The sequence below is a fragment of the Ictidomys tridecemlineatus genome, chromosome 2, assembly GCF_052094955.1.
Source record: "Ictidomys tridecemlineatus isolate mIctTri1 chromosome 2, mIctTri1.hap1, whole genome shotgun sequence".
In the NCBI taxonomy this organism is placed as follows: Eukaryota; Metazoa; Chordata; class Mammalia; order Rodentia; family Sciuridae; genus Ictidomys; species Ictidomys tridecemlineatus.
The window spans coordinates 211,939,838-211,962,601 of record NC_135478.1 but is presented as its reverse complement, the minus strand read 5'-3'; the positions used below and the strand labels follow the sequence as shown (position 1 = coordinate 211,962,601).

The window sequence follows — 22,764 nt, the reverse complement described above, 5'->3', positions numbered from 1 at the left end:
TGGTTTTATTTCAAGCATTGACATTGTTTCTGTGTGTTCACTGTTTTTTGTTTCTATCTTTTTTTTTGCTTTACTATGGATGATGTGAACTGAGAATTCCACTTTGATTTATTTGTAGTGCTTTTGAGTGTATCACTTCTAATAGTTTTTTGAGAGACTACTCTACACATTATATTACATATGAACAACATCAAAATCTAAAGGTGGTGTTGTGTTACTAGTTTGGACATGGAAACTACTTCCTTTGTGTGTCTTTACCTTCTCACATTTATAATTGCCTTAAATATTTAATTTACATACATTTAGAACAATATTAGTGTTATAACTTTTACTTCAACAAACATATTTAGAAAACCCATTATTCTGACCTGTATTTTTGCTTACCATATTCTTTCCTGATAGTCTTTCTTTTGTTGTTTTCTTTTTGTTTAGAGAAAACCTTTAGCCATTCGTTTACAATATTAATTAATATTGGTCAAAGACTCTCTTAAGTTTTACTTCATGTGAAAATTCTTGGGTCCACCTTTATTTTCACTGGGTATAGAATTTTAGTTCCATAGTTCCTTTCAACTATTGTACATTTCTTCTGGCCTCCACTGTCATTCAAGTTATTTTTCCCTGTAGGAAAGGTGTTATTCTTCTCTGATGCTTTTCAAGATTTTGTCTTTTTATTTAGTTTTCTGAAGTTAAATTTTGGTAAATTGGTATGAATTTCTTTGGGTGTGTCCTGTTAGTTGCTTGCTTAGCTTTTTTTTTCTTTTCATGTTTGTTATTATCGATTATTTGTATTGATAATTATTTAAATTAATCCACATATTTACTATTTTATTTATTCACAATTCTCTTTTATTTATCAAAACTTACTTATGGGTTGATTTTCTTGCTATGAATTACATGCTTTAGATTTTTGTCTTAATATGTTTTCATGAAAACTCATTTTACCTGAAAATGTTTTTATTTTATTATCATTATTGGGAAATAGTCTCACTGAGTATGAAATTGTAGGTCAAATGCTAAAGATTGCTTTTCTTGCTGGGCACTTAATGTGTCTTTGGCAGTTTCAGCTGATAATTTTTTTGAAACATCGTGACTACGTTTATTTAGAAATTCACTAGAAGCTCAATGTAATTCATCAGATTAATCAATTAAAGACAAAAGCACACGATCACATCAACAGGTGTAGAAAAATATATTTTTTTCACTTTTAAAAATGTGTTCTTTTAGATATACATGACAGTAAAGTGTATTTTGATATATTATACACACATTGAGTATAATGTATTCTAATTAGGATCCCATTCTTGTGTTTATACATGATGGGGAGTTACATTGGTCATGTATTCATATGTTAACATGAGAAAGTTATGTCCAAAACATTCTGCTGTCTTTCCCATTCCTGGCACCACTCTTCCCTCCATTCCCCTTTATTTAATCCAATGAACTTCTAATCTCCCCTGATGTTAGCATAATTGCAGCCATCTTCCTTTCCTTCACCCCCACTTTATGAATACTGTTCTTATTCCCAAGAAATAGAAAGGAGCCCGAGATAAACTTACCGGTCTGGAGATGTGCTGGTCTTGCCCTGTTTTCTCATTGAGAGATAGAAGACAACTTACCGGCCCCTGAGATGGGGACATACTGATTTCCCTGTTCTCTCCTTGAGAAGATAAAGGGACATGCAGGTTTCCTTGTTCCCCCTCTGAGAGATAGGAAAACTGCCTGTCTCTGTTCCCAAGAAACAAACTTGCCTTCCACAAAGATCAGGAGATACTTACTATGTCAGTCAAGACTAAACCTGCACCTAGTGCCCAGCCATGATTCTAGCCTACAAAAGGTATCATTTGAGGGGGAGTTGCGGGCTGCTCTCCCTCACTTGCTGCTTCTGTCCCTCTCTTTGTGCAGAGCAGCCTTGTCAGGCTCCTGATAATAAACCCGCTTCTTAACCCAGGTGTGTGTGTGTGGTGAGTCGTGCACCACTTTCCTTTCACTCACCCCATCTTAGTGTGTGTTAGCTTCCACATATCAGGGAGAACATTCAGCCTTTGGTTTTTTTGGGAATTGGCTTATTTCATTGAGAATGATAGTCTCCAGTTCCATCCATTTACCAGCAAATGCCATAATTTCATTCTTCTAAAGAAGCAGCCTTAAAAGGCTGAGTAATATTCCATTGTGTATCTATACACATCACATTTTCTTTAACCATTCATCAGTTGAAGGGCACCTAGTTTGGTTCCATAGCTTAGCTATTGTGAATTGAGCTGCCGTAAACATTGATATGGTTGCATCACTGTAGTATGCTGATTTTTATGCCCTTTGGATATAGACTAAGGAGTGGAATAACTAGGCCAAACAGTGATTCCATTCCAAGTTTTCTGAAGAATCTCCATACTGCTTTTCCTAGTAGTTGCACCAATTTCAGTCCCACCGGCAATGTATGAATGTACCTTTTCCCCCATATCCTCACCAACATTTATTGTTACTTGTATTCTTGATAATTGCTATTCTGACTAGAGTAAGATGAAATCTCAATATAGCTTTAATTTGCATTTCTCTAATTGATAGAGATGAACATTTTTTTTTCATATGATATCATCCCATTTAGTGATTCTTGATTTTATTTGTTGTGCTTTTGGAGTCTTGTTGAGGAAGTCAGTTCTTAAGCTGACATAATGGAAATTTGGGCCTACATTTTCTTCTAGTAGGCACAGTGTCTCTGGTCTAATGCCTTGGTCCTTTGAGTTATTGCTCAACTTTTGATTGCAGGTTTATGTCTCTTGACAAATTTACAAACTTTTCAGGCATTATTTCTTTGAGTTCATTGGTGTCCCTATCTTATTTCACCTCTCCTTCTGAAATGCTGATAACATGAATAAAAAAAATTTATTTTATAGCCTCTTAGGCTCTGCTCATTTTATTTTTACTGTATTTTATCTCTGATATAATTTATATTTTTCTTTTTCTCTGTTCACTCTTTCCTCTACTCCACCACCTTACTTATGCTATTGTGCTCATCTACTGACTTTTTATTTCATTTATTATGCTTTTCAGTTAAAATTTTTATATTTGGTTCTTCTTAATCTTATCTTTCTCCTTTTCTCTCCATCTCTCTTTATTCTGCTAAGACTCTTATTTTTTTCCCATTTGTTTCAACTGTATATGTTAAACCATTTTTTATCATGACTTTTAAAAATCTTAGAAAATTCTAACATATCCACCATCCCCACCCCCACCCCCCGCCAAAGCTCCTTTATGAGACAGTGCAAGAAGGTTCAGAGGAGAAATGATTGGGTTGTGAGTCTTAATCCAATAATTGATTTACCACTAAAGTGGTAGGGTGTGGCTGGAGGAGGTGGGGATTGGGGCATGGTTTTGGATATATATTTATATTTGGTAAGTGGACTCTCTGCTTCCTAATCACCATGTAAGCCTCTGCTACACTCTACCACCGTGATGTTCTTGTCTCACCTGGAGCCCTGAAGAATGGAGCCACTATCTGTGGATTGAGATCTCTGAAACTATGAGCCCTCAAATAATTTCTTCCTCCTCTACAGTTGCACTGGTTGGGTCATTTATTCACAGCAGTGAAAAAGATGAGTAAAACAGAAATTGGTACTGAGAAGTGGGGTCATTGCTGTGCCTAATGGTTCAGAAGATTTTTGAGATTTTTTGGAATTGGTGGGAGGAATTTTGAGATGTTTAAAAGTGCAAGCTGGAAATGCTTTAGATTGTTATATCAAAGCTTAATGGCCAATTCTGGTGGGAGCTCAAAAGACCAGAATGCCAATAGAACCAGGGACAATGAAGACAGGGCTCAAGAGGGTTCAGAGGATGACTCTATTGGAATTTGCAGCAGAGACAATTAGTGCTATGTTCTGGTTGAGAAGCTGTCTTCATTTTGCCCGTGTCCAGAGACTTTCTGTGAGGCTAATTTTAGAAGCAGTGGAGTTTTTAATCTGGAAGAAAAAATGTCTAGGCAGCATAGCATTCAGGTGGTGGCATGGATATTGCTGATGGCTTTTATATGAATTTATTGTGATAATCAGGAGCAGCAAGCACAGCAGAAAGATTTGGAAAAAGTGAATTTGAAAGGCCAGAATAAAACTAGAACTAAGGAAGTTGCAGTTGTTAAAGACAATACTGCCACTACAGAAATGCTAAAGATTTTTCCTAGAGACAATAAGAAAAATGGCTTATGGGCATCTCAGAAGCTGGCAAGACCACACCCATCTCAAGCTCAAGGGAGTAAAAGTGAAAATTCTCTTGAGATGAGTAGGGTACCCTTCTTCCAATAAAAGGCCTAGGAAGTTTTTTCAACGTGCTCAACCACCCTGGCACTCAGAGGCTGCCATAGCAAGGGTCTCTGGAGGCTTTGCTACTGCTCAAGATGGCGGCAGAACTTGACATCAACCACGTGATGCTGGTTCTGCAGGAAGGCACGATGCTGGAGTTAGGAGGTCATAAAGGCTTCCACCAAGATTTCAAAAGAAGACCTGGAAGGCCAGGAAAAGTACAGCAGTGTTGGAGTCCCTGTGGGCATCCCCTGAGACATCAAAGTGTGGAGATGTGTGGAGAAAGCTGAAGCTGCCGTGGAGACTACTGAGATTAAAAAATGCCAGTTACAGAACAACCAATTAGAAAACTTTAAAATAAAAGAAATGCCAGTAACATAGGACATCATAGTAGGACAGTTACAGGAATTGAGCAGAAACAAGCCAAAAAAGGCCACTTTTGCTGCAACAAAGGGTGGAGCTACACATGCCCTTTGGAGAAAACATCAAGATGCCTTGTGCCCGGATGCAGGACATGAAGCTACAGGACTTGCATTTCAGTCTTGGTTTGGTCCTATCCCTTCTTTCTATGCCCCTCATTTTGTGAATAGAAATGTTTACTATGTACCATTAAATATTGGATATTTATAAATTGCTTTTTATTTTATAGGAGTTTACAATGCGAAGCCTTTGGACTTGAACTTTGAGCAAATCTTGGAACTGCTGACTATGGGGACTCTTAGAAATGGAAAAAATATATTTTGCTTTGTGAGATGTTTGTGAGGTTTTGGGGCAGACTGGTATGGTTTAGATGTGAGGTTATCCCCAAAAGCTCCTGTGTGAGACAGTGCAAGAAGGTTCAGAGGAGAAATGATTGGGTTGTGAGAGTCTTAACCCATCAGTGATTTAATCCCCTTGTAGGGATTAATATGTGTGGTAACTGAAGTGGTAGGGTGTGGTTGGAGAAGGTGGGAATTGGGGCATGGCTTTGAGTATATATTTGTATCTGGCGAGTGGACTCTACTTCATGATCACCATGTAAGCCTCTGCCACACTCTTCATCATGTTCCACCTCACCTCGAACCTGGAGGAATGGAGCTGGCCTTCTATGAACTAAGACCTCTGAAACTGTGAGTCTCCAAATAAACTTTTCCTCCTCTAAAATTGTTCTGGTTGGGTCCTTTAGTCACAGCAGCAAAAAAGCTGACTAAAACATTGGTATATCAGCTAATTGTCTTCTTAAAATTAGTGTTGGATCTTCTTGGTACTTAAAATGATGGTTTATTCCTAATTAAACCATGGACATTTTCATATCATAAGACTCTGGATCTTATTTGAACTTTATTTAGCTAGATTTTTGACTCTGTGCTAGCAAGAGAAGTGGGGTGATAAGACCCCATTACCACTAGATGGAAGCAGAAGTCCAGGTCCCCACTTGGGCTCTGCTGATGTCAGGGAAGAGGTTCCTAATTTCTGTTGAACAGGTGTAGAAGTTCCAACCTCTGTGCTGCCTGTGCTGACAGTGACGGGAGTTGCTTCATTGCTGCTGGGTCTTGGTACAAAGGTCCCTTCTGATACTAGCCCAATGGGGAGCAGAAGAGCACCTCACTTCTGTCCAGTGGGTGGAAGTCCAGGATCCTTATTAGTTTCCAGTGATACCTACTGGGAAGAGGCTCTTTATAGGCCAGTGGAGTAAAGTTTTTGGCTTCTACTTGTCCTTTTTAAATCCCACCCTAAGTAGGGTGTTATACCTCATAAGAGGAGGAGTCTACACCTTTCATATGGCTTCTACTTACATTGATGGCAGTGCGACCACTGTTTATCAGTGGTGTTTGTCTGGAGTAGAAAAACTTATTGTCTTAAGAGTTTTCTATTGAGTTAGCTGTCACTTTCCTGGCTCTGTGGTTATATAGTTTAGGCTTTTATGGGAGTTTTGTGCATGTGTCTGTGCCTGTTGGTGTTTCCAGATTGCAGTCTTATTCCGCTTCAAACCTTGAATACATGAGGCAAAAAGGAAACCCAGATCACAGGGTTATTACTTGGTTCCTGAAGTCCCAAGCAACTCTCCTTCCTTTTTTTCAACCCTTCAGAGTTGTCTTATATTTGTTTTAGATGTAATATCTGAGGGTTTTAATTGTTTTTAGTAAGAAGAACTGGAATAATGTGTCTACTTCATCTGCAGTGAAATCTCTCCAACTACCTTCTGATTTATATACTCTTTCTCAAGAATTTTCATTATTGCCAAATGGGATGCAAAACATGAAATTTATTCTTCCATATCTGAATTCTGATCAGTGTTTGACTCGACATAAATTTAACAGATATAAATCATCTTGCTAACATTCTATTGATTAGTAATCCACCTAGACCTTATTTATTTTGGCTGAAGAGCAGAACAATTTATGTTCAAGTTCTATAATTACAACCAGATGTCAAATGCTTCAGTATGATAATTAGTCTCTATCTAGTCCAAACTTAGATTCATGTCCAAGATAATTTAGTAAAGGTATGATCTTTTCATTCTTTACTTATCCTTTATCTTGTAATCATTTTCTGTAGATAATACTATGTAAAAATGACGAGCAAGTTAAATAGAGAATATATAGATCAGAGAACAAACCCCAAAATTATAAAAGCAAAAGATTATCAGCTTGATAATGTTTAAATATACATTGAGAGTCTCTTTGCTAAGTATGGTCTTATTTGCAGCTTTCCTGCTTTTTATATTTCCATGTAAACCTAAAGTAGATACTTTTGGGGATGTCCACCCCAGACACAATTTCCCCTTCTCAGGGGACTCTCTCTAGGTCCACAAGGGTAGGGCTTCCAACAACCACTCTATCCACTGACATGGTTGCCAATCAGATTCTTTCTCCTTATAATTTAGAAGTGGGAATGAGCGATAATGAGTTAATCTTATAAGTCAAATTGCTACGGGATGCAAATTTGTGAGCTGACCGTTGTGTACCCCTTCTTCTAGAGAGGGAAAACTAGACTGTAGATGGATAAAGAGCCCTGGGTAGTTTTCCTCTCCCAGTTCTACCCACATTCTGAAGCCTGGATGAATTCCTCTCCTTTTCTTCCTATGAATAGCCTAGTATTTTCTTGGAATTCTTCCCTTTCACCCTTCCTTTATGGTTTTTTTTTTAATAAGTGGGTTTAGAACTTTATTTTTTTTAAGAGAGAGAGAATTTTTTAATATTTATTTTTTTAGTTTATTTTTGGCGGTCCTCCTTTATGTTTTTTAATTAAGCTAGTTTGAATTGGTTTCTGACATGTATAAACGGAGAGGTCTTAATACATCCTCGTATTTGTCTATACCTTCAGGCTCAGGCTAATACACACTAAGTGCCTTTCTGGGTTCAAAGTACATAAGGAATCTCTTATGAAAGATATAGCTAAAAATCAAGTTATGTTCTAATTGTCACCCAGACCCCTTGCCCAACTCTAGATTCTCAGCTTCTTGGCCTCTTTGCTCAAATGTGTTGTATTTTTGTTATTAGTTTCCCAATTTGTGATTTTGCTGATATTATCCTGTTCGATTCCTTGTTTGCCTGGGCCAACACTACAATTTGCTTACCTCATATTAGCTGACCTATTGGACTCCATTCCTGTCAGGCATCCTTCCCCAAGATGATTGCTACCCATTACACTAGAAACTTCCCTCAATTTCCCAGTTTAATAATCTTATTGATTACTTAAAAAATACCCATTAATAAACATTTAGGGAAAAACAACTGAAAGAAGACTACCATCCCCTAAAACCACTTTAGTTATCAGGAGATAATCATTGATGGGAATATGTGATCCCAGAGCCTTTTTGTAGGTGTGTATGTGTTTGAATGTGCACATACATATAAATGCAACCATACCAAATCTGTATTTATCTGATTTATATATCCTATTTCATTCACTTACTTATTGGGAACATCATTCCATGCTAACTAATTAAATATTCTGTATGATACTAAATAGCTATATAATATTTCATTTTATGAATGTACCATAATTTATTTAAGCAATTTTCTTGGGCATTTATTTCATATCTCTATTTTTGACTTCTCTTAACAACACTGAACACATGTATCACACCATATAAGCCTTTTAGACCTTATTTAGGCTTTTTCTGCAGTTTACAATTTCTAAAAGTGAATTTTTTTAGTCAAAATGGATGTATGGGAGCTGAGTTGAAGAGCATGTAGTTAGCATGTGTGAGGTCCTAGGTTTAATCCTTAGCACTACATAAAGGGAAAAAAAGAGAAAGGAATGTGAAGGATTGAAAAGGAAATGAAACTAAGGATTTTCCACTTATATTGTTGGATTGCTTTCCAGAAACTCTGTTTATATTCACGAAATCAATGAATAAATTTGTCTGCTGAGAAGTAAAAATGGTATTTCATCATTGTATTAATCTGCACTCTTTAGATTTTAGTGAGATCAAACATTTCTAAACGTTCATTTTCTGTGTTTGTTTTTTTCTCTTGTGAATTCCTCATTCAGAGCCTTTTCCCCTTTTCACATTAAAATATCCATTATTTTCTAAATGACTTATAGGTATTCTTTGTGTATTTGGTATATTGGTCCTGATTTTCACTTATGTTTAAAGAGAAAAGACAAAGCATAATGATGAAGTTCAGAAGAACTCTGGAATCAGAATGTCTGCCTGGGTTTGAATTCAGATTTTGCTACCTATTATCTTGTGTGATACTTTGCTGAATTTACTTATCATCTCTATAAGTCCTATGGTGGAGTTTTTTGGGGTCTTCTAGATGTCGGATTATGTCATCAGCAAATAGATAATTTGACTTTTCCTATTTGTATCATTTTCAATCTCTTTCTCTTGTCTGATTGGTCTGGTTAGAGTTTCAAGAACTATAATGAATAAGAATTATTTAAAAACACCTGAAAAATTTCAAGTCAGGATATGATTACATATAATTTATGCATACTTTATTCACAGATGCAAATTAATGAGTAATTTCATACAAATAACCAGTCAAATAAGACCTGATAACTTAGAACTTCACATACCTGGTGTTTTCTTTGTCCCTTTGTCAAATGTGGTGTAGCTGATATCATTTTCCAAAGACTATTTATTTCTCCAGGATTGTTGCTTAGAATAATGAACTAATCTGCCTTGCTTCCTTATAAATGAATGTATTAAATATTTAGGAACAGGATGCGGCTCTGGGGTATAGCACTTGCTTAGCATACACAAGGCCCTTGGTTTGATTCCTAACACCACCTAAAAAAATAAAAAAGCTACAAATAATAATACTGTATGGACTTACTGATGTTGGATTTGCAAGTTGCTTCTTGAATTGAATAACTGTTTTATCTGAGTGTTTTCCATGGGTTTTTGGGTTTCCATGAGAGGGAGCAAATAATGCAATATTTCTTGAGTTTGAGCTATTCTTTTATCCCTGTAGATTCTTTTTTCATCATCTGTCCAGTTTATGCCACTCTTCTTACTTTGGACAGGTGTACATTCTTTACCTTTGCTTTTTAAGTTGTGATGAAGATCTGGGGATCAACCAGAAAAATATGAATAGATATATGAGTTGTATTTATTCAATAATTACTTATTAAATTATTAAATTATTACTTATTAAATTATTAAATTATTACTTATTACTTATTAAAGGCAAACAATTTTAAAGACACTGATAAGAGCATGGTTGGAGTGAAGGAAATTAGACCAAAGGAATGGAGAAAATGTGCTAGAGATGTGGATGAGGTTTCAAGAGCTGGAATGTAAATTATATTCCTACATTTGGAATTGGGTCAATATAGCTCCCCTATCTGCCCAGCTCTACGTATTCACACATGTCCAGATTTTAACTTTAACTTCCTGAGAGATATGATGTGACCACAGGTATCTGATTATTCCTGTCTCAGTCTCCCATTGAGATGGAATATGAAAAAGAGGGAACAGTCTACCATGAGAAAACAGTCGGGATGGGTTTCCATATGTTATAAACTTGAAGGCATTTCTGTTAAATTCAGTGCATATGGATCAGGTAAAACTCCTATGGGTTGATTTAAAAAAATCTTTCCTAAGAAAAAGCAGTATTCCTACTAAGTAAACAAAGGGACCCCAGAAACAATCTACAAACATACTCTAAAATACAGATAGAGGGTTAAGGTGAGAACAGTCATTGAAAACTGTGGAAATATACTGTGGACTTCTTTTTTAAAAGATTTCAATATCCCCCCTACGTAGAATAGTATATATAGGTAACTCTCTTTAAATCCATTACTCAGCTTCAATAATGTGTTTTCCTGTTAGGATTGATCAACATTTAGATTTCATTGATGGCACTAGAGGACATGGTTATAGACAGCTAAAATAACAAGAAAGTCTGTGTAGGTGAAGCATGTTCCAAAAAACAGACAAGATTCTTGGAGTGCCGTGACTTCCTGCCAGCTTCTGGGGTCTGGTTGAGCAGAAAAGTGGCTACTACAAGGGTGTCACATTTGTGCTTCCCAAGTTCAAAGAGAAATGACTTAGGTCTATAACTATCTGCAGGATTTGTCATGAATTTACTCCTCCTCCATGCTCTCCTGGCAGCCGAAATTCTGTTTTTGTATTATATCTTATCACTAAATATAAACTCTTCCAGAACTAAAATCTAACTGGGTTCTTCGTTAATCTCTGACAGCAATCCATGACATTTCCTCCTTAACAAGTTCAATAATGGGGAAAGACAAACATCCTTCTGTAAGAAACAGAGTGATAATGAAGACATAATATTTTAGAGGAAAATACATAGTCTTATATGCATATATTATTAGAAATGTGGGAGGCAATCAAAGATAAGATAGCTCTCTATGAAACTGACTTAATGTTAAAGAGTATTGTAGAATTTTATTAGACATGTGTCCATAAAATAGTCAAGAAAGGATGAGATGCTAATTTCAGGAAAGACTGGATAAGGCTAATTAGGCATAGCTGTGGAGGCAATGGGGAACAACAGCAGGAAAAACCCTTCCAAAGTGGACAAATAACTTTCCTTTTTTAGCAGAATCATACAAATACCACTAGTCTCCATCCAGTTCCTCTCTTCCTGTTCTAAAATACACTTTAATTAGAATTGGTACCTCCATCATTGTATTGAAATTTCTCTGATTAAGATCTCCAAGAACCTCAGTGCTGTAAATTCAATAGTCAATCCTTTGCAGTTGACCAGTCAGAAGCCTCAGACTCAGACTCTCATTTGGCTTCTAGAACAACACATTCTATGAATTCCTCAAATCCTACCTCATACCCCAAAGTAGTCTTTTTTGTTCCTGTTCTTCTCCTGACCCATTAATGTAGGGGCTCCCTGGGGACTTGGTCCTTAACCCTTTTCTATCTCTATAACTATTCCCTTATGAATTCCATCCAGCATCTATCCTAAAATAGTATCTATATGCTGAAAATTCCCAAATTTATCCCCATTCTAGGTCTCTCTCTAAACTTCAGACTCATATCCTTCTGCCTATTCAATAGTGCAACTGAATATCTAACAGACATTTCAAATGCAACATATCCAAATTGAATTGCTGCTCCATTCTTACTCCCCCCCCCCCGTCAAATCAGCAGATAATAACTCAATCCTGCTAGTTGTGTGGCTCAAAAACATGAGGTTTCAATTCGTAAACATCTGAGAAACCATCATCACAGCCAGGATCTAGTATAGATTGTCCCTAAAAGGTTCCTTGTGCATCAGATTTCCCATTCATTCTCTACTCCAGGAACCTTTTATGTTTTTTTTTTTCTCTATAGGTTAACTTGCTTACATATAAATGAAATCATATAGCATTTTTCCATTATGTATCTGGACTTTTCATTCAGCATAATAATTTTTAGATTCACCTGGATGAATAATGTAGGTGAATTTGACTTTAGTTTTACTAACTTAAACTAGCATGAATTACCATGATAGACTCAGGACAAGGCCAATCTTCTCTGTCCCTTTATAAGGGTGCTTTAGAATAGACACATCTCAAGACAGAAACTGTGAACTACAATGGTCTTCAATTAGTGTAGGGATACTCTAAAGAGACATGAATAAAGGTGATTTCCTTCCAATGAAAAATTCCAGGTCTGGAAAGCAAAAGCTACCAGAATATGGTGGTGGCATTGAAAAAAATCCCTATGGGGGAAAAGTGAGGATGAAAGGTATCAATAGCGGGGAGCTATTGCAAATAAGATAATTAAAATTTTTTTCAAGGCTGTATTAAACTGAAATATTTTTCTTCTAGATTTAACTCATATGAAGATTAAATAAGGCAAGTATTTTCATGGACAAGACAAAAATGTTATTAATCCATTCTGTTTACCAAAGCAGTTTCCAAAATCCAGGTTTCATAAATTTACTAATGAAAATATAGTATAAATCATCTTTATATTAATTAAAATACTAAATAATAATTTTTTAAAAACCTGTTCGTATCCTTGTCTTCTCAATCCAACTTGATGTTTGTTGGCTCCTAGGAAACTTCAAGGATGTCACTCTGAAACAGTTTTCATATAAACGATTTCCCAGGGGCTGAATTATTTCCTGGATTGGCCTCTCACAGGTTTCTAGAAAATATCTTCGATTGTCTCTGCTAAAACTCTGAATCATATTTTGGGAGCTGAAAGAAATTGGGTTCTGTGATCTCAATTTCAAACAGCAAACTACCCACTCAAGAGTAATGTACTGCCATGTTCTATTGGCATATTGTACCCCAGAATATGCAAAGTGTGTGTGTACATATACATACATATATATATATATATGTAGACATGTATATATCTAATCTTACATAAGGGAGATCAAAAGGGTTAAACTATTTGCTCAAGATCACCCAGATAACAGGAGGCAGAGGCAAATCTAGAAGTCATACCTTCTATCTACAGTACTTTTTCTCGTATCTTAATGTATCATTCAATTTATTTTCATAGAGTATGATAAAGATATGATAAATGATATTTTTAAAAATTAAATCTTAGTGTAAAAGAATTAATTTTATATACAATTATGGATATGCCAAAAGGTGCCTTATATATTGGTCTTAGAATATGTAAGGCATCTTTGGGACAAGTCTCTGTTTTTCCTTAAAGCCTATTTTATTCAGCAGAAACCAAGTTCTTAGGGGAGAAACCAAGGAAAGGAGAAAGAACATACCATGGTCATGGTCACTCTGTTGTGAAAATTCAGGTGAGTTTCAAATGCTTATCTATGACTACCTGTTTTCACTATCTAGATATTTGTTCATATCATTATTCTAAAGGACAGGGAAACTTGCCAAGGATGATAGAGATAGAATAATTGCTGGTACACACAAAACTACAATGTTGGTTTATGTAATCTCTGAATTCCCTTTCTATTCCTCTTTCAGTTTTTGGGTACTAGTTTTTGCCTCAGTGACCAATGCTCCAATTGCCACTATACAGAGTAAAACATTTGATTATTATTCATTCTTTCTAAAGCTCTAAATAATCAACTTATGTCAGAGATATTGGTTTTAAAAGAGAAACTCAGACACTGCAAATAATGAGTGCATAAAAATAAATGTCTATAGAATTTAAGGCAACTACTAAGGACAGCTTGGCAATATTGAAATCTTAGAAACCTTCAAAGTACCCATCTTATGGGTGTGTGTGTGTATATATGTATATGTATGTATGTGTGTATATATATATATATATGCATATATATGTGAAAATGACCTAGTCATAGGTACTGTGTTGAATATAAGAAGATATTCAATTAGCAATGGTTATCAGAAAGTCACTTTAACCTGTTGCTTTAATTCAAAACCAAAATCTTATAAGACAGAGGAAAATGAGTAAGATAGTTAGGTAGAAGAAATCAAGTATAGTTTTCCTACCTTAAATATTTTTTTAGAAGCCAAGAAGGAGCTTGTCCAGGTATTTTCACTGTAAAAGAGAATATACTATAAAATATCTGCTTAGGTATTAAGATCAACAAAATACAATAGTTTTTTGTCATTTCATTTACATGGCTAATGCTTGCTTAATTGAGATTATTTTCAATTAATCCACTATTATTTCATTTAGATATATAAAAGATAAAAGTACATATTTCCTCTGGAAGCCTTTTGATTAAACAGTTTCCAGAGAATAGCAAACAGTAGAAATACCTAACTAATAACTGTCTAACAATTCAGAATTAAGTATGTTTGGATCTATGAAGATTATCTACATGTTCACTAATGAGGCCAACCTTTTAGAGAGCCAATTCAGGACACAGACATACCAGACCTCTCACAATTTAATTTAGTACATTAATGTAATAAATAACTATACACAGTACTTTATTATTTTAAGATAAAACAGGTATTCAAATTTATATATCATTCTATATTATTTACTTTGCTAATACCCACTATTATTTAAGCAAAACAATATAACTAGGTAAAAGGCAGTTAGTTGTTATTAACACAGTTAAACAAATAATATGTATGAGAAAGAAGAATATTTTACAAAGTTTCTCTCCTTTCCTCTGCTATAGAATTTAACTCTATCAGATATTTAAATTTTATAGGCCATAGAATTGTATAATCTTTAAAAAGTTGAATGTAAATCTATGGAGACTAATTAAATAGATATCATCTATATTGAATAAAAATTAACAGTGACATTTTTTTCTTTCCCATGATATAGCAGAATGTTTTTGCTGTTTCATTTTCCAAGAATACCTCTCTTAGCTACATATAGCCTTTAGAATATCATTTCTTTCTTTTATGTAGTGGTAAAATGGAATTCACACAAACATCAAATTCCTTAATTAATCTATTTATTTATTTATTTTGCTTTTTGTTTTTGGTACATGAACCTGGGGGTGCTTAACCACTAAGCAATATCACCAGCCCTTTAAAAAAATTTATTTTGAGCTGGTCACAGTGGCATACAATTGTAATTCCAGGGGCTTGGGAGGCTGAAGCAGGGATATTGAGAGTTCAAAGCCAGCCTCCACAAAAGTGAGGTGCTGGGGCTGGGGATGTGGCTCAAGTGGTAACTCGCTTGCCTGGCATGCGTGGGGCACTGGGTTCAATCCTCAGCACCACATAAATATAAAGATGTTGTGTCCACCGAAAATTAAAAAATAAATATTTAAAAATTTTCTCTCTCTCTTAAAAAAAAAAAGTGAGGTGCTAAGCAACCCAATGAGATCCTGTCTAAATAAAATACAGATGTGGCTCAGTCGTTGAGTGCCCCTTAGTTAATCCCCAGTATACTCCCCTCTCCCCCCCAAAATTATTTTGAGACAGGGTCTCACTTAGTTGCTTTTAGGGCCTTGCTCAATTGCCAGGGCTGGCTTTGAACTTGTGATCCTTTTGCCTCAGCCTCCCGAGCTGCTGGGATTTTAGGCACGTGCCACTGCACCTGGCTATCAAATTCCTTTTGGCTTTGTAGTCCTGCTCTTATCCAGCCCATACTAGACTGATACTGGCCAGTTCATGGTAATGACATCAAGTTAGATATAGTGTAAACAACAATGTTTTGAGCATGCAATACTTTGGATCTTACTTATTACTAACAGCAGGAGTTTCAATGTCAATCTGTTTTGTATCTTTAGATGTGCTTTTGCAGATTAGCTGTTTGTTGTTCAGGCACTTTGTGTCTGTCTGTCACACAGATGTCTGTATCTAAAATGTCTATTAGTTTTAGACACCTTGAAGTACATTTGAGAAAGAAGGACCTGATGCTTTCCAAGAAATACTTCTGACTTTTCTTTCATTTTGACAGCTATGGCTGCTCCAAATACCTTGTAGCAGGCTGCAGCTATATCAGACTTCCACAACTTGTTCTGAAGACTTTTTCCTTAATCATGCAAGTTTTAATAGTGAGTCCATCCTAGATGACTGTGCCCCCACAGACTCTCTGAATGACTGCACCCTTCTGCAGCTGGGTCAAGTGTCCGCACTCTATTCTGTGAGAAGGCCCTTCCCTATCTAAAACTAACCAGAAATTCTGGGATTGCTATGTGCATTCATGAGCCCACAGTTTTTGTCTGTATAAGCAGCCTTCTCTTTCCCATTATAGGATAGGTCTATGTACTATTTTCCTTATGTTGTAGTAAAGGTCCTAATAAAGTCTCTTTTGAATGATTTTGTTTTGCCTATCCATGATTTTTATCTCAAATAGAGTGGGCTAAGATGGTTGCACTAAAAGTTTGCTAGCACCCAAATCTGCCAGTAGCCAGAGTTGGTAATGCTGAGGACAGCTAGCTGCTGAGAGCTGCAGGAAAAGCTTCTGGGAGAGCTGTTAATTCCAGCTGCAGAAGGAACTATAAGCTGTAAGCTCCAGCTGCCAGAAAGGCAAAGGGGAGAGCTGCTAAAGAACTGAGAGTTGCTAACCCTCAAAGCTCAGAGTTGCTAAGTCCTAGGGAGCTGCACTTTGCCTATTTGTGATTTCTGTCTGAATTGAGCAAAAGGACTCTCAACTGATTGGTAAACTCACTGACTGTCATCAGAAGTTAAATTTTTCTTTCTCAGGGAAAGAACTTTTTTTTTTTTTTAAGAATGAGATAATTTGAACTTAAATGAGTATCCCAAATAAATTACAGTTTTAGTGCTTAATTTGTATGATCCTTTCCAGTGACAGTTTTTTTGAGGTCTTAGACTTATTCTCCCCCCCCCCCCCAACAAGTCATTTTTTTTTTTTTACCATATAAGCTTTTGTCACAACCAGGACATGATAATGATCAACTTAGATACAGTAAGTTTATTTTCTTGGCTCCTTAAAACCTCTTCAAAGACCATCAGGTTTGAAGAAACAGCATGTAAATTGTTTCACTACATTTATTTCCTCCATCCTTATCCTCAAAGTATTTCCAAATTAGAGAAGGATATTCCCTTCTGTATCACACTTGAAGATGTGACTTAACGGTAGAACAACATTTTGATATCTTCTCAATGGCTGGCAACAATAATAGCTATTGTATACACATGTCTAAGGAAGTTCTCTTCTTTTATTTCTATAAAGTAAAAAATTTCTTCATGTTTTGAGGAAACTAAAATGTGACAAAAAACTTTTGTTATGAAAGCCTCACTATCACATATTAGCAAATCACACCCATTGGTAGTACAAGATGGGAGACATTTGTTAGGTAAGATCTTTTCATTTTCTTTGGTAAAAAGCAAGCTGTCTGATTAGAACATGCTGAAATTTACATTTTAATTGCCATCTATGCAGATTGATGAGCACAACCAGTTTGTATTTGGATAAAATATCAATATATATTTTAAAGTTTTCTTGGTTTCATTAAAATCTTCATAGAAGTGAAGATTGCCTCAAACCCCATTTTTCAAATCAAAATATATAAGAGCCAGGAGAATGCTTTTTTGTTACCAGGATTCAGTGCACTACTTGGTAAAATGTCGAAAACATTTTGGTTGTAGGATTTGATAAAATGAGCTTTACACTGTAATAGACCAGCACATCTGTCATCAGAATTTCCTTTTTGTTGACTCACAGGGTATGTAAGTGGCAACCTCTGAATCAGGAAACATCATTTTATTCTGTTTCATCAAGCAATAAAGGAAATGGATGATAACTATTCATTCTGTAGTATGCGCAAGTGAATTCACCAGCTATTTTTTTTTCTCTTTTTTTTTTTTTTGCAGGGCTGAGGACAGAACTCGGAACCTTGCCAGTACTAGGCAAGCACTCTGCCACTAGGCTAAAACCCCAATCCCACCAGCTATTATTTTTGATAGAGAATTGGTATTTTGTGGGAGGGAAAATACATTAATTTAGTTCTTGCTTGTCTCATCCTGGACTTATGAGATTTAGTCTCCCAATGTACTTATAGCTCTTTTCTTCCATGATGCCCAGGTCAACCTACAAGTCAAGACAAACCTCCTATGAGGAGAAATGGTTTACTGGAGCCAAAGGGAAGATGATCACTTGGGAACAAAAATTCTAGTTACTGTTACTCAAAAATATTGCTTCAGGATTTTATAAAACTGTGGCTATATTTGTAGCTTTAAATCATGGGGGGGGTGGTGCTAAAAATTACTTGTTAGTCACTTGTTAGGAATTATGGTGCTGGCAAAGGTTAAGCTGTCTTGTAAAAAAAAGAGTTGGGTGTGGTCTCAGTCTCTGAGTAGTTTGGGTCTATTCTATCAAAGGTCAGTAGAAGTTAACAAACAATATTTGGTCCACTCTGTTGACTAACTCTCATCGGGGGATGGGCATGCCTGCAGCCCACATCAAAGGTTTAGCTCTGGATGTGTCTGAGATCAGATTTAATTATGCCTCCCAACTCCATTTTAAGTATTCTAAACCAATGCTATTACATTTTGATTTCTTCCTTGACACACATGTCCAAATTCTATTCTGTATATCACACTATATGCTCTAATATGCTAAATTATCTCCCTAACTAGTTAGCTAGTTATATATATCCTTTTATTCTTCTATCTATAGTTGAAAGGACATAAAAATAACACAATCATTTAACTTTCTCCTTCCACTTCCCTTTTTTTTGGTGATGTCTGAGGTCAAACTGATATTGGTATTGTACTTATTCTCTTTTCATTATCTGAAAATGTGGACCTGATGTTCACATTCAGATTGAACTGGCACTAGATTGATATAAAGCACCACGGTTAATTCACAGGTAAATAAAAAATGAACTGTTGACATTTCAGGGTGGTACTTTTCCTGGAAGCCTCAGTTCTCTGATGGATCCAAGAAGTCACTGATTTTCAGTGTATTTAATATTTTCTTATTATAGGACAAAAATGATGATTTTCAAAGTTTATTCACATTGAAGCTAAAAACCATATGTTTCTGTACATATGATTTAAATAGTCTATATTTTCTTCTCCTAAGAGTAGTTTTAGCTCTTACATTTAGGTCCATTTTGAATTAATTTGGTTAATGGTGTAAGTACTGTTTCCAACTTTATTCTTTTGTATGTAGAAATCCAGTTTTCCCCAGTACTTTTTATTAAAGACTATTTTTTCCTCACCAAATTGTCTTGGTACCTTTGTTGAAAATTCAGTGATAATAAATATATGTTTATTTCTATATTCCTGTTATGGTTTGCATATGAAGGGTTCTCCCAAAGTTCCTGTTATGCAGGAATGTTTGGAGATAAAATGATTAAATTGTGAGAGCTGCAACCTATTCAGTCATTCTAGTTTGATTGGAGTGATTCAGTGGTAACAAGGCAGGTAGGGGTAGCTGGAGGAGGTGGGTAACTGTGGATGTACCCTGAAAGGATTTATCTTCCCTGTATCCCCTTCTTCCTCTCTGCTTCCTGGCTGCCATGAATAGAGAAGAGCTAATTCACCACGTCCTTCTATCAAGACCTTCTACCTCATCTTGGCCCAGGGCAATGGAGTCAGCCCACCACAGACTGAACCTCTGACATTGTGAGCAAGAATAAACTTTCCCTCTTCTAAGTAGTTCTTGTTGGGTATTTTGGTCACAAGTGATGTAAAACTGACTAACACAATTCTCAAGTCTCTTTCACTGATCTACATGTCTACCCTGTGCCAGTAACACACTGTCTTGATATCTATGGCTTGCTAGCAAGTTTTATAATCAGGAAGTATTAGTTCTTGAACTATGTTGTTCTTTTTTTTTTTAAATTAATTCTGGGCCCCTTGCACTTCCATATCAATTTCAGGTTGACTTTGTTAGATTCTGTACAGAAGGTAACTAAGATTTTTTTTCCTTTTTAATTTGTTTTAGTTAGTTATGCATGATAGTAGAATGCATTTATGCACTTTGATATAACATACATAGATGGGATATAATTTCTTATTTTTCTAAGTGTACATGTTATAGAATCATATTGGGCATGCAGTCACATATATAAAGTAATAATATCTGTTTTGTTCTACTATCTTTCCTATCCCCACATCTCCTCCCCTCCCCTCCCTTCACTTTCCTCTACCTAATCTAAGGTAACACTATTCTTTAGTACCCCCTGCCTTATTGTGAATTAGCATCTGCATATCAGAGAAAATATTTGGCCTTTGGTTTTTTGGGATTGGCTTATTTCTCTTAGCATGATATCCTCCAACTCTACCATTTACTGGCAAATGCCATAATTTCATTCTTCTTTAAAGCTGAGTAATATTACATTGAATATATATATATATATATATATATATATATATATATATATATCACATTTTCTTTATCCATTCATCTACTGAAGGATACCTAGGTTGGTTCCATAGTTTAGCTATTGTGAATTGAGCTGCTATAAACATTGACATGGCTGCATTACTGTAGTATGCTGATTTTAAGTCCTCTGAGTATAAACAAAGGAGTGGGATAGCTGTGTCAAATGGTAGTTCCATTCCTAGTTTTCTGAGGAATCCCTATACAGCTTTCTATAGTAGTTGCACCAATTTGCAGTCCCACCAGCAACATATATGAGTGTACCTTTTCCCCCCACATCCTCACCACATTTATTGTTGACTGTATTCTTGATGATTGCCATTCTGACAGGAGTGAGAGAAAATCTTAATTTTGATTTGCATTTCTCTAATTGCTAGAGATGTTGAACACTTTTTAATGTATTTGTTGATCAACTGTATTTCTTCTTCTGTGAAGTGTCTGTTCGGTTCCTTAGCCCATTTATTGATTGAGTTATTTGTGTTTTTTAGTGTTAAGTTTTTTGAGTTCTTTATACATCCTAGAAATTAGTGCTTTATCGGAGGTGCATGTGGTAAAGATTTCTCCCAATCTGTAGGCTCTCTCCTCACATTATTGTTTCCTTTGAGGAAAAGAAGTTTTTAAATTTGAATCCATCCCATTTAGTGATTCTTGATTTTACTTCTTGTGCATTAGGAGTCTTGTTGAGGGGTTCAGTTCTTAAGCTGAAATGATGAAGAGAGTTGGGCCTACTTTTTTCTTCTATTAGGTGCAGGGTCTCTGTTCTAGTGCCTAAGTCTTTGATCCACTTTGAGTTGATTTTGTGCAGGATGAGAAATAAAGGTTTAATTTTATTTTACTACATATGAATTTCCAATTTTGCCAGCACCATTTGTTGAATAGGCTATCTTTTCTCCAGTGAATGTTTTTGGTACCTTTGTCTAGTGTGAGATAACTGTATTTATGTGGTTTTATCTCTGTATCCTCTATTCTGTACCATTGGTCTAGAAGTCTATTTGGTGCCAATTACCATGCTGTTTTTGTTACTATAGCTATATAGTATAATTTTGTGATTCCTCTTGCTTTACTTTTCTTGCTAAGGATTGCTTTAGCTATTCTGGGTCTCTTATTTTTCCAAATAAATTTTATGATTGCTTTTTCTATTTCTATGAAGAATGTCATTGGGATTTTAATAGGAATTGCATTAAATCTGTATAATGCTTTTGGTAGTATGACCATTTTGACAATATTAATTCTGCCTATCCAGGAGCATGGGAGATCTTTCCATCTTCTGAGGTTTTCTTCAATCCTTTCTTTAGTGCTCTGTGTAACTAAGATTTTGATAGGGATTGTACATTATTTGTCAATTGGGGAATACTGACACCTTAATAGTATTACATTTTCTTATCCATGAACACTGAGGTGTCTTATCATTTACTTAGATTTTTAATATATTTTTATAAAAGAAAAATTCTGAGATGTCCTAAATTTAATTGCAAAGGATTCAGGATGCAGTAGGGGAGAGATAAATAAAATTAATCAGGATACCAACAAAAAGACTATTTCATATTCTCCTATGTTGAAGCATTGACTTAAATCCTAACATGCCAGGGGTCATTTACACAAAGTTTATGCATATAAATACAGAAAAGGGTCCCAAATAAATATCCTAAAATGAGATTTTTTACTTTCTTTCTCTTATCTATTTTTTTTTTTTTTTTGCAGGGGGCGGGGAAGGGCAGGTACCAGGGAATGAACTCAGGGGAACTCAACCACTGAGACACATCCCCAGCCCTATTTTGTATCTTCTTTAGAGACAGGGTCTCACTGAGTTGCTTAGTGCTTCACTATTCCTGAGGCTGGCTTTGAACTCACAATCCTCCTTTCTCAGCCTCCATAGCCGCTGGGATTACAGGTGTGTGCCATTGTGCCTAGCTCTTTCACTTATCTTTATTTCTACTTTAAAAAATATTTTTAATACCTTATTTATTTATTTGTTTTTATGCTGTGCTGAGGATTGAAACCAGTGCCTCATCCCTGCTAGGCAAGTGTTCTACTTTTTGATATCACATTTTTTAAAAAGCATATATAAAAGTTACACATAAAAAGCTGAATTGTATGACTGCTAAATACTAGAAAGAATAAAGTTGAAGTGAATTAACTATATTAATTATAATAGACTTAATTCTCTCCTTGGTGTCCTTGGTGTGGTTTTTATCTCCAATTCTACTTTTAAATTAATTTGCTGTTTCCAATGGATATATGGATATGGAATATAGATATTATATGAGTATTGTATATACATATATGCAATGCATATTTTACTTAGGTTACTTAAAATCCTTTTTGGAAATAGGTATGGTGTATATATTTATAATA

At 35.5% G+C, this 22,764-nt stretch overlaps 1 protein-coding gene across 1 annotated transcript in view; it reads right to left on the bottom strand.

The window, feature by feature from the left end:
* Agbl3 (AGBL carboxypeptidase 3) overlaps positions 1-22,764 on the bottom strand; it is a 72,502-nt gene that overhangs the window by 5,664 nt on the left and 44,074 nt on the right. Inside the window, exon 13 of the mRNA XM_078027880.1 lies at positions 9,560-9,791. Coding sequence (XP_077884006.1) covers positions 9,560-9,791 — 232 coding nt within the window. The remainder of the gene's footprint in view (positions 1-9,559; positions 9,792-22,764) is intronic.